The sequence below is a fragment of the Phyllobates terribilis genome, unplaced genomic scaffold (genome assembly GCF_046119375.1).
Source record: "Phyllobates terribilis strain yellow unplaced genomic scaffold, ASM4611937v1 Scaffold_4__5_contigs__length_816908805, whole genome shotgun sequence".
NCBI lineage: Eukaryota > Metazoa > Chordata > Amphibia > Anura > Dendrobatidae > Phyllobates > Phyllobates terribilis.
The window spans coordinates 717750019-717763955 of record NW_027362764.1 but is presented as its reverse complement, the minus strand read 5'-3'; the positions used below and the strand labels follow the sequence as shown (position 1 = coordinate 717763955).

The 13937-nt window shown below is 39.8% G+C and overlaps 1 protein-coding gene across 2 annotated transcripts in view; it reads right to left on the bottom strand.

Moving 5' to 3' along the window:
- Positions 1–13937, bottom strand: part of CTHRC1 (collagen triple helix repeat containing 1) — a 93311-nt gene that overhangs the window by 1312 nt on the left and 78062 nt on the right. For both annotated transcript variants that reach the window (XM_073676782.1, XM_073676783.1), the window contains exon 3: positions 90–306. In XM_073676782.1, coding sequence (XP_073532883.1) covers positions 90–306 — 217 coding nt within the window. The remainder of the gene's footprint in view (positions 1–89; positions 307–13937) is intronic.

The following is a 13937-nucleotide window of genomic DNA, read 5'->3' as shown; positions in this document are numbered from 1 at the left end:
AGTGCCATTCAAGTGTCTGAGCTGCAATACCAATCACAGCCACACCTGAATGGAGGGCGCTGTATTAATGAGATCTCATCTCTCTGTACCTGTGGATGTGCGGTGAATGTTTATGGTAGAGTTGAACTCCGCGCTGCCTTGATCCAGGTAGATAATGGCCTCGATGGGGAGGGGACCGGCACACTCCGCTCCATTAAAGGTGAAGTACCAGCGCTGGCAGCAGGCGGTTTTACACTTTAGACGCAAAGAGCCACTGAACACGACCCGCAAGGCACTGTGAGAGCGCATCTTAGTGAACGTACATTCCTAGGACGCAGAAAACAGGAGATATTCAAAATTCATTAGTCTCAAATATTATCACGATAGTCCACAAAAATCAGATTTAAAGGGGATGTCAGATCTCCTGATCGGTCCATGATCGCAAGTCCACGTAAAACAGGACATATCTGTTGTGCCGTTCCTCTGCTATTCTTCTAATGACTTATGGGTTTTACCAGCTGGGAAGTGAGTCCCTATAAAGTTTGACACTGTCCAATCAATGTTGATGGAGTAGGGACACACCCATTTGGGAATTGGCTATGGTAACACCCAGTTGTTAATTTATCAATTTCTTTGAGGCCTAAAAGAAGAACGACACAATAAGAAATGAGGCTTCAAAATTGATATTATAGGGGAAATGCAAGTATGATCATATCAGGAGCGCCGACCAGCATCATTGTGAATGGAATTAATTCAAAAGAAAATACTCAAATTCCAGTTCGTTCCTAATTGTACCAGTAGGGGGCAGCATGATACCCTTTATGGGACCGAGTAACAGTAATATTTGTGCTAGTAAGTCGATTACTGTAGGAAGTAGTTAAAAGCGCTGCTTCTCTGCGGAATTTAGAACTTTTAACTCTTATCATTTCCAGAGTGCATAATAAAGAGAACTTGTTACAAGGTCAACAGTGGGCAGCTTTTTGCTCTTATCTTATTCCCGCTCTTCTCCTGAATATTCCATTTTTTAAATGTTTCTTTTTTTATATCCGTCATAGTCATTGTCAGACAGGGCTGGCGAGAGCCCACCAGTAACATAGAATCTAAGGGCCCACTGTTGATGATTAGATGATTCATTTCTCTGTAAATATTAAATCAAGTGTATTAGCACTCCTTTACAGGGGCCCACCTGGGAATTCTCCTGCTCTCCGGTGGTCCAGTCTGAGCTTAGCCATGGTATACCAGACATATGAGCCTTTTTATTCAGTGCTAATTTTTAATACTTTTTACAAGGGGGCGTGGCTTACACAATTCTCTCTTGGGGCGTGTCTTTAGAATGTGCTGCATAATTATCTTGTGAGCCTCGCCCACTTGTAAGAGCAAAAACTGGACATCTTTGACAGGTTCTCTTTAAGCTGTCCATACACATTAGATAGCTGCTGACGCTCCTGTGTTCTCTGACAGCTGTTTCTTCCTAATGCTTGGCGCGACCATGTGCTCCCGTGTTCTCTATAAAGCCACGGCCCCACTATCAGTATTCGGTCAGTATTTTTTCTCAGGAGTGGGAGCCAAAACCAGGAGTGGGTGATAAATGCAGAATTGGTGACTTGTTTCTATTATACCTTTTCTCTGATTGTTCCTCATCTGGTTTTGGCTCCCACTCCTGAGAAAAATACTGACCGAATACTGATCAAACACTGATAGTGGGGTCGTAGCCTAAGAGCAGACATCTCTGGCAACGGCTTTTCTAAAGGATTGGTTGTTGAAATTCCAAGAGTCAGGAGACCCCTATAGACATTAGATGGTCGGCTAATCAGGGGGTTCAGCCTACGTTTATATTATGTGGATGGAGCCTTCAGGAAGAACAGTGATTGTAGGTTCTGTTGTTCAAGTGAAGGGTAAGGGGCCCCATACACAATAAATAGCTGTTAACCCATCGTTTGGCTGGCCGCTATCTCTCCCGACTCCTCCATACATAGGAGCGCTCCTGTGTTCTCTATGGGAGAGCCACTGTCAGACTGGCATTTTATCTCGTCAAGAACAGAAGGATTGTTAGTCTGAAATCAGACATGCTGAATCCTTATCCTCCCTACATCATCTGTCTGGGTATAGTCAGGAGGCCTCCATGCACAGTAGACTGTCAGCTGAGCCTGCTGATAGTTGAGCCGACATTAGTCTAATGTGTATCGGAGCCTTAAGGGTTTAACCAGGGGCGTAACGACCGCGGTCGCAGAGGTCACGACTGGGCCTGTGCGGGTGGGGTCCGTGCGGATGAGGGGCCCTCCGACGTCAGCACAGACTTCAACTGGATGTTGAATGGCAGAAGGGGGGACATATAACAGGATGGGGATATATCAGGATGGGGCCAAGAACCGGTTATCCCAGTTGCTTGTGCACCTTTTTCTACCACACTTTTTCCTTCCACTAAACTTTCCATTAATATGCTTGGATACAGCACTCTGTGAATAACCAGCTTCTTTAGCAATAACCTTTTGTGGCTTACCCTCCTTGTGGAGTGTGTCAATGACTGCCTTCTGGACATCTGTCAAGTCAGCAGTCTTCCCCATGATTGTGGAGCCTACTGAAACAGACTAAGGGACCTTTTTAAATGCGTAGGAAGCCTTTGCAGGTGTTTTTTGTTAATTATTCTAATTTACTGAGATAATGACTTTTGTGTTTTCATTGGCTGTAAGCCATAATCATCAACATTAACAGAAATAAACACTTGAAATAGATCACTCTGTTTGTAATGACTCTATATAATATATGAGTTTCACTTTTTGTATTGAAGAACTGAAATAAATTAACTTTTTGATGGTATTCTAATTTAGTGAGAGGCACTTGTATATATGTATGTATGTGTATATGTATATATATATATATATATATATATATATATATATATATATATATATATACAGTTATATGAAAAAGTTTGGGCACCCCTATTAATCTTAAGCTTAATGTTTTATAAAAATTGGTGTTTTTGCAACAGCTATTTCAGTTTGATATATGTAATAACTGTTGGACACAGTAATGTTTCTGCCTTGAAATGAGGTTTATTGTATTAACAGAAAATGTGCAATCTGCATTCAAACAAAATTTGACAGGTGCATAAGTATGGGCACCTCACCAGAAAAGTGACATTAATATTTAGTAGATCCTCCTTTTGCAAAAATAACAGCCTCTAGTCGCTTCCTGTAGCTTTTAATGATTTCCTGGATGAAGGTATTTTTGACCATTCCTCTTTACAAAACAATTCCAGTTCAGTTAAGTTTGATGGTCGCCGAGCATGGACAGCCCTCTTCAAATGATCCCACAGATGTTCAATGATATTCAGGTCTGGGGACTGGGATGGCCATTCCAGAGCATTGTAATTGTTCCTCTGCATGAATGCCTGAGTAGATTTGGAGCGGTGTTTTGGATCATTGTCTTGCTGAAAGATCCATCCCCTGCGTAACTTCAACTTTATCACTGATTCTTGAACATTATTGACAAGAATCTGCTGATACTGAGTGGAATCCATGCGTCCCTCAACTTTAACAAGATTCCCAGTGCAGGCATTGGCCACACAGCCCCAAAGCATGATGGAACCTTCACCAAATTTTACTGTGGGTAGCAAGTGTTTTTCTTGGAATGCTATGTTTTTTTGCCGCCATGCATAACGCCTTTTTGTACGACCAAACAACTCAATCTTGGTTTCATCAGTCCACAGGACCTTCTTCCAAAAAGAAATTGGCTTCTCCAAATGTGCTTTTGCATACCTCAGCCGACTCTGTTTGTGGCGTGCTTGCAGAAACGGCTTCTTTCGCATCACTCTCCCATACAGCTTCTCTTTGTGCAAAGTGCGTTGTATAGTTGACCGATGCACAGTGACACCATCTGAAGCAAGTTGATGCTGCAGCTCTCTGGAGGTGGTCTGAGGATTGTCCTTGACTGATCTCACCATTCTTCTTCTCTGCCTTTCTGATGTTTTTCTTGGCCTGCCACTTCTGGCCTTAACAAGAACTGTCCCTGTGTTCTTCCATTTCCTTACTATGTTCCTCACAGTGGAAACTGACAGGTTAAATCACTGAGACAGCTTTTTGTATCCTTCCCCTGAACAACTATGTTGAATAATCTTTGTTTTCAGATCATTTGACAGTTGTTTTGAGGAGCCCATGATGCCACTCTTCAGAGGAGATTCAAACAGGAGAACAACTTGCAAGTGGCCACTTTAAGTAGCTTTTCTCATGATTGCATACACCTGGCTATGAAGTTCAAAGCTCAATGAGGTTACAAAACCAAAAAAAGGGCTTTAGTAAGTCAGTAAGAAGTAGGTAGGAGTATTTAAAACAAGAAAATGATAAGGGTGCCCATACTTATGCACCTGTCAAATTTTGTTTGAATGCAGATTGCACATTTTCTGTTAGTGCAATAAACCTCATTTCAAGGCAGAAACATTACTGTGTCCAACAGTTATTACAAATATCAAACTGAAATAGCTGTTGCAAAAACACCAATTTTTATAAAACATTAAGCTTAAGATTAATAGGGGTGCCCAAACTTTTTCATATAACTGTATGTATGTATGTATGCATATATATATATATATATATATATATATATATATATATATATATATATATTCCAGGATGAGGGATATGTATAACAGGATGGGGGGGGCCCAGTCCGGATCTTGCACCAGGCCCATCGGAGTCTTGTTACGCCACTGGGTCCAACCCAGTTTCTGAATCAGTTTATGATACTCCACAGAATAGGCTATAGTACCCTAATTATGAGTTGTCCAGGTTGTCCATTTACACCCTATTGGCCTAGCGGCAAATGTCAGATCAGAACTAGTGTGATTTTTCTAATTCCAATTCAAGGCCTAAAATCAATTTTTCACTAGACTTCTTTCAACCAGATCCTTTCAGCCAAGATTCAGTTCATTACCCATGCTCTATAGTCACCTTTTGCAATAAAATATATATATATATATATAAATTTTACATATTAGAGGTTACCTTGAAAAACTAAGTGTCACTATGCAATTTCCATTTGTTCATTTTCAGACCCCCTGATATGGCGTTTTACAATCTGCTCCTGGTGTCAGACTTTTTTCAAGTAGATGTGCTTGATGTGATATCGGTGTGTGCATAGTGCTGCTGTCTTCGATAGCTTTCATGTATTAGCACGGCTTCAGTCCTGTACTAATTTCTCCTTCTACAGCTCATGAGAGATCTCTTTTTCATTTTGCTGATGATGAGGAGCATGTGATCACCCCTTTGTCTGCCATGACTTATCTCCTCTTTCTGTACATAGCCTATGTGATTCATCCTCCCTACCCCTATGATTTCTTTCTTACCTCAACCCTTCCCAAAAATTTGTTTCCACACCCCACCACCCTTCTCTGCTGTGTAAATCATTTCCCCCTTCCTTGTTATATCTTACACTGTGAGAAGAAACAGAGAGAGCAGAGAGAACCAATCAAACCAGCAAGGAGTAGTGTTTTATCAGAGCTATGTCAGAAGAAGCAGGACAGACAGCCATAAAAAGGTGTTACACAGGATATACAACAGCAAAATTTTAGGAAATTGTTAATAAGGACTATTTGGAAATTGACTTGATTTTGCATTTAAAATATGGTTGAACAATAAAAAAAATGTATTCCAAAGGTGGTCTGAGCCATTACCAACCCAGTAGCCTGTTGGTGGCCTCTTCCTTTGGCATAAAGCACCTGGAACCCCCAAGTCCAACCAGGCCCATTTCATTAACTAAACCCCCTCCCCAGGTGAGAGAACCTTCTGTTGGTCATTGCTTTGGATGTTTTGCTTTAGTTGAGGCTTACACAATGTAGATTATTCCAAGGTACAAACAAAAATATTTAAAACGTGGAATCTCCATCCAAAAAAAGCGCAGCCGGCAGCCAGATGATGGGTCGTCAATTATGTGACACTGCCATAATGTGAAATTGAAATTGATGTTTTAGCCTTTGGCAACTATGAAATTTGCAGTCTCATTGTGACTCACGGACAATAATTACAACATGTAGTGTTGGATGCACAGAGGAAGGGCGACAAATGACAATTATTTTATTCCTGAATTACATGTGTTAGCACAGTATTACGGCATCTCAATTAGACATTGGGAGTTTGCATCGGTTTTAAAATTAAGCCGGGACCGGCCACGAATGCTTCATCACGCTCGTGAAATAAAATTATGGGATACTATCATTAAAGGGTTTTTCCTATTCTGTGCAGTCAGAGTATATGGCTACCTTCCCATGTCCTATTTCTGTACTATAATATCACTGTGTGCATTATTCATGTACCATGACATCACTCTCTGTATAATCAAAGTGCTATAGCATCACTGAGTAGTTTATCTCTGTATTGTAACATCACTGAGTGCATTACTCAGGCATTGTGACATTAATATGGGAATATTGTTCCTGTATTATGACATCACTGTTTTTATTATCTTTGTACTGTAAAATCCCAGTACTTTTTATCCCTGTACTTTGATATCACTGTATAATTCCTCAGCTGTGACATCACAGTGTGCACTGTCCCTGCACTGAAAAAGCCCCCATACATTTCCAGTGAAAATACACCAAACTGTGTGTATTATCCCTGTACTGTGACATCACTGTGTGTATTATCCCTGTACTGTGACATCACTGTTTGTATTTTCCCTGTATTTTGATATCACTGTGTATATTATCCCTGTACTGTGACATCACATTCTTTAATAACTCTGCACTATGACATCACTGTGTTTATTATCCCTGTACTGTGACATCACTGTGTGTATTATCTCTGTACTGTGACATCACTGTGTATATTATCCCTGTACTGTGACATCACTGTGTTTATTATCCCTGTACTGTGAAATCACTGTATGTATTATCCCTGTACTGTGACATCACTGTGTGTAGTATCCCTGTATTGTGACATCACTGTGTGTATTATCTCTGTACTGTGACATCACTGTGTGTATTATCCCTGTACTGTGACATCACTGTGTGTATTGTCCCTGAACTGTGACATCACTGTGTGTATTATTCCTGTACTGTGACATCACTGTGTTTATTATCCTAGTACTGTGACATCACTGTGTGCGTTATCCCTGTACTGTGACATGACTGTGTATATTATCCCTGTACTGTGAAATCACTGTGTTTATTATCTCTGTACTGTGACATCAGTGTGTGTATTATCCCTGTACTGTGACATCACTGTATGCATTATCCCTGTACTGTGACATCACTGTATGCATTATCCCTGTACTGTGACAACACTGTGTGTATTATCCCTGAACTGTGACATCACGGTATGTATTATCCCTGTACTGTGACATCACTGTGTGTATTATCCCTGTACTGTGACATCACTGTGTGTATTATCCCTGTAATGTGACATCACTGTGTGTTTTATCCCTGTACTGTGACATCACTGTGTGTATTATCCCTGTACTGTGACATCACTGTGTTTATTATCCCTGTACTGTGACATCACTGTGTATATTATCCCTGTACTGTGACATCACTGTGTTTATTATCCCTGTACTGTGACATCACTGTGTGTATTATCCCTGAACTGTGACATCACAGTGTATATTTTCCCTGTACTGTGACATCACTGTGTATATTATCCCTGTACTGTGACATCACTGTGTGTATTATCCCTTTACTGTGACATCACTGTGTGTATTATCCCTTTACTGTGACATCACTTTGTGTATTACCCCTGTACTGTGACATCACTGTGTATTGTCCCTGTACTGTGACATCACTGTGTGTATTATCTCTGTACTGTGACAGCACTGTGTGCATTATCCCTGTACTGTGACATCACTGTGTTTATTATCCCTATACTTTGACATCACTGTGTATATTATCCCTGTACTGTGACATCACTGTGTGTATTATCCCTTTACTGTTACATCACTGTGTATATTATCCCTGTACTGTGACATCACTGTGTGTATTATCCCTGTACTGTGACATCACTGTGTGTATTATCCCTGTACTATGAAATCACTGTTTGTATTATCCCGGTACTGTGACATCACTCTGTATATTATCCCTGTACTGTGACTTCACTGTGTGTATTATCCCTGTACTGTGACATCACTGTATATTATCCCTGTACTGTGAAATCACTGTTTGTTTTATCCCTGTACTGTGACATCACTGTGTGTATTATCTCTGTACTGTGACATCACAGTGTGTATTATCCCTGTACTGTGACATCAATGTGTGTATTATCTCTGTACTGTGACATCACTGTGTGTATTATCCCAGTACTGTGACATCACTGTGTATATTATCTCTGTACTTTGACATCATTGTGTGTATTATCTCTGTACTGTGACATCACTGTGTGTATTATCCCTGTAATGTGACATCACTGTGTATATTATTTCTACACTGTGACAGCACTGTATTTATTTTCTCTGTACTGTGACATCACTGTGTGTATTATACCTCTACTGTGACATCACTGTGTTTATTATCTCTGTACTGTGACATCACTGTGTATATTATCACTGCACTGTGACATCACTGTGTGTATTATCCCTCTACTGTGACATCACTGTGTGTATTATCTCTGTACTGTGACATCACTGTGTATATTATCCCTGTACTGTGACATGACTGTGTGTGTTATCTCTGTACTGTGATATCACTGTGTGTTTTATCCCTGTATTGTGACATCACTGTGTTTATTATCCCTGTACTGTGACATCACTGTGTTTATTATCCCTGTACTGTGACATCACTGTGTATATTATCCCTATACTGTGACATCACTGTGGGTATTATCCCTGTACTGTGACATCACTGTGTGTATTATCCCTGTACTGTGACATCACTGTGTTTATTATCCCTGTACTGTGACATCACTGTGTTTATTATCTCTGTACTGTGACATCACTGTGCTTATTATCCCTGTACTGTGACATCACTGTGTTTATTATCCCTGTACTGTGACATCACTGTGTTTATTATCCCTGTACTGTGACATCACTGTGTTTATTACCTCTGTACTGTGAAATCACTGTTTATTATCCCTGTACTGTGACATCACTGTGTGTATTATCCCTGTACTGTGACATCACTGTGTTTATTATCCCTGTACTGTGACATCACTGTATATATTATCTCTGCACTGTGACATCACTGTGTATATTATCCCTTTACTGTGACATCACTTTGTGTATTATCGCTGTACTGTGACATCACTGTGTGTATTACCGATGTACTGTGACATCACTGTGTATTGTCCCTGCACTGTGACATCAATGTGTATATTATCTCTGTACTGTGACATCACTGTGTTTATTATCACTGTACTGTGACATCACTGTGTGTATTATCTCTGTACTGTGACATCACTGTGTGTATTATCCCTGTACTGTGACAGCACTGTGTGTATTTTCTCTGTACTGTGACATCACTGTGTGTATTAGCCCCGTACTGTGACATCACTGTGTTTATTATCCCAGTACTGTGACATCACTGTGTGTATTCTCCCTGTACTGTGACATCACTGTGTGTATTGTCCCTGTACTGTGACATCACTGTGTGTATTGTCCCTGTACTGTGACATCACAGTGTATATTATCCCTGTACTGTGACATCACTGTGTTTATTATCCCTGTACTGTGACATCACTGTGTGTATTATCCCTGAACTGTGACATCACAGTGTATATTTTCCCTGTACTGTGACATCACTGTGTATATTATCCCTGTACTGTGACATCACTGTGTGTATTATCCCTTTACTGTGACATCACTGTGTGTATTATCCCTTTACTGTGACATCACTTTGTGTATTACCCCTGTACTGTGACATCACTGTGTATTGTCCCTGTACTGTGACATCACTGTGTGTATTATCTCTGTACTGTGACAGCACTGTGTGCATTATCCCTGTACTGTGACATCACTGTGTTTATTATCCCTATACTTTGACATCACTGTGTATATTATCCCTGTACTGTGACATCACTGTGTGTATTATCCCTTTACTGTTACATCACTGTGTATATTATCCCTGTACTGTGACATCACTGTGTGTATTATCCCTGTACTGTGACATCACTGTGTGTATTATCCCTGTACTATGAAATCACTGTTTGTATTATCCCGGTACTGTGACATCACTCTGTATATTATCCCTGTACTGTGACTTCACTGTGTGTATTATCCCTGTACTGTGACATCACTGTATATTATCCCTGTACTGTGAAATCACTGTTTGTTTTATCCCTGTACTGTGACATCACTGTGTGTATTATCTCTGTACTGTGACATCACAGTGTGTATTATCCCTGTACTGTGACATCAATGTGTGTATTATCTCTGTACTGTGACATCACTGTGTGTATTATCCCTGTACTGTGACATCACTGTGTATATTATCTCTGTACTTTGACATCATTGTGTGTATTATCTCTGTACTGTGACATCACTGTGTGTATTATCCCTGTAATGTGACATCACTGTGTATATTATTTCTACACTGTGACAGCACTGTATTTATTTTCTCTGTACTGTGACATCACTGTGTGTATTATACCTCTACTGTGACATCACTGTGTTTATTATCTCTGTACTGTGACATCACTGTGTATATTATCACTGCACTGTGACATCACTGTGTGTATTATCCCTCTACTGTGACATCACTGTGTGTATTATCTCTGTACTGTGACATCACTGTGTATATTATCCCTGTACTGTGACATGACTGTGTGTGTTATCTCTGTACTGTGATATCACTGTGTGTTTTATCCCTGTATTGTGACATCACTGTGTTTATTATCCCTGTACTGTGACATCACTGTGTTTATTATCCCTGTACTGTGACATCACTGTGTATATTATCCCTATACTGTGACATCACTGTGGGTATTATCCCTGTACTGTGACATCACTGTGTGTATTATCCCTGTACTGTGACATCACTGTGTTTATTATCCCTGTACTGTGACATCACTGTGTTTATTATCTCTGTACTGTGACATCACTGTGCTTATTATCCCTGTACTGTGACATCACTGTGTTTATTATCCCTGTACTGTGACATCACTGTGTTTATTATCCCTGTACTGTGACATCACTGTGTTTATTACCTCTGTACTGTGAAATCACTGTTTATTATCCCTGTACTGTGACATCACTGTGTGTATTATCCCTGTACTGTGACATCACTGTGTTTATTATCCCTGTACTGTGACATCACTGTATATATTATCTCTGCACTGTGACATCACTGTGTATATTATCCCTTTACTGTGACATCACTTTGTGTATTATCGCTGTACTGTGACATCACTGTGTGTATTACCGATGTACTGTGACATCACTGTGTATTGTCCCTGCACTGTGACATCAATGTGTATATTATCTCTGTACTGTGACATCACTGTGTTTATTATCACTGTACTGTGACATCACTGTGTGTATTATCTCTGTACTGTGACATCACTGTGTGTATTATCCCTGTACTGTGACAGCACTGTGTGTATTTTCTCTGTACTGTGACATCACTGTGTGTATTAGCCCCGTACTGTGACATCACTGTGTTTATTATCCCAGTACTGTGACATCACTGTGTGTATTCTCCCTGTACTGTGACATCACTGTGTGTATTGTCCCTGTACTGTGACATCACTGTGTGTATTGTCCCTGTACTGTGACATCACAGTGTATATTATCCCTGTACTGTGACATCACTGTGTATATTATCTCTGCACGTTGACATCACTGTGTGTATTATTCCTGTACTGTGACATGACTGTGTTTATTTTCCTAGTACTGTGACATCACTGTGTGCATCATTCCTGTACAGTGACATCACTGTGTATATTATCCCTGTACTGTGACATCACTGTGTATATTATCCCTGTACTGTGACATAACTGTGTATTATCTCTGTACTGTGACATCACTGTGTATATTATCCCTGTACTGTGTCATCACTGTGTATATTATCCCTGTACTGTGACATCACATTCTTTAATATCTCTGCATTATGACATCACTGTGTTTATTATCCCTGTACTGTGACATCACTGTGTGTATTATTCCTGTACTGTGACATCACTGTGTATATTATCCCTGTACTGTGACACCACTGTGTATATTATCCCTGTACTGTGACATCACTGTGTGCATTATCCCTGTACTGTGACATCACTGTGTGAATTATCCCTGTACTGTGACATCACTGTGTATTATCTCTGTACTGTGACATCACTGTGTATATTATCCCTGTACTGTGACATCACTGTGTATATTATCCCTGTACTGTGACATCACATTCTTTAATATCTCTGCATTATGACATCACTGTGTTTATTATCCCTGTACTGTGACATCACTGTGTGTATTATTCCTGTACTGTGACATCACTGTGTATATTATCCCTGTACTGTGACACCACTGTGTATATTATCCCTGTACTGTGACATCACAATCTTTAATATCTCTGCACTATGACATCACTGTGTTTATTATCCCTTTACTGTGACATCACTGTGTTTATTATCCCTGTACTGTGACATCACTGTGTTTATTATCTCTGTACTGTGAAATCACTGTGTATATTATCTCTGCACTGTGACATCACTGTGTTTATTATCTCTGTACTGTGACATCACTGTGTTTATTATCCCTGTACTGTGAAATCACTGTGTGTATTATCCCTGTACTGTGACATAACTGTGTGTATTATCCCTGTACTGTGACATCACTGTGTGTATTTTCCCTGTACTGTGACATCACTGTGTGTATTATCTCTGTACTGTGACAACACTGTGTGTGTTATCTCTGTACTGTGACATCACTGTGTTTATTATCCCCGTACTGTGACATCACTGTGTTTATTATCCCTGTACTGTGACATCCTGTGTTTATTATCCCTTTACTGTGACATCACTGTGTTTATTATCCCTGTACTGTGACATCACTGTGTTTATTATCTCTGTACTGTGAAATCACTGTGTATATTATCTCTGCACTGTGACATCACTGTGTTTATTATCTCTGTACTGTGACATCACTGTGTTTATTATCCCTGTACTGTGACATCACTGTGTGTATTATCCCTGTACTGTGACATCACTATGTGTATTATCCTTGTACTGTGACATCACTGTGTGTATTATCCCTGTACTGTGACATCACTGTTTATTATCCCTGTACTGTGACATCACTGTGTGTATTATCCCTCTACTGTGACATCACTGTGTGTATTGTCCCTGTACTGTGACATCACAGTGTATATTATCCCTGTACTGTGACATCACTGTGTATATTATCTCTGTAGTTTGACATCACTGTGTGTATTATCTCTGTACTGTGACATCACTGTGTGTATTATCCCCTGTACTGTGACATCACTGTGTGCATTATCCCTGTACTGTGACATCACTGTGTGCATTTTCCCTGTACTGTGACATCACTGTGTATATTATCCCTGTACTGTGACATCACTGTGTATATTATTCCAGTACTGTGAAATCACTGTGTTTATTATCTCTGTACTGTGACATCACTGTGTATATTATCCCTGTACTGTGACATCTCTGTGTGCATTATCCCTGTACTGTGACATCACTGTATGTATTATCTCTGTACTGTGACATCTCTGTGTATATTATCCCTGTACTGTGACATCACATTCTTTAATATCTCGCACTATGACATCACTTTGTTTATTATACCTGTACTGTGACATCAATGTGTGTATTATTCCTGTACTGTGACATCACTGTGTATAGTATCTCTGTACTGTGAGATCTCTGTGTATATTATCCCTGTACTGTGACATCACATTCTTTAATATCTCTGCACTATGACATCACTGTGTTTATTATCCCTATGCTGTGACATCACTGTGTTTATTATCCCTGTACTTTGACATCACTATGTTTATTATCTCTGTACTGTGACACCACTGTGTA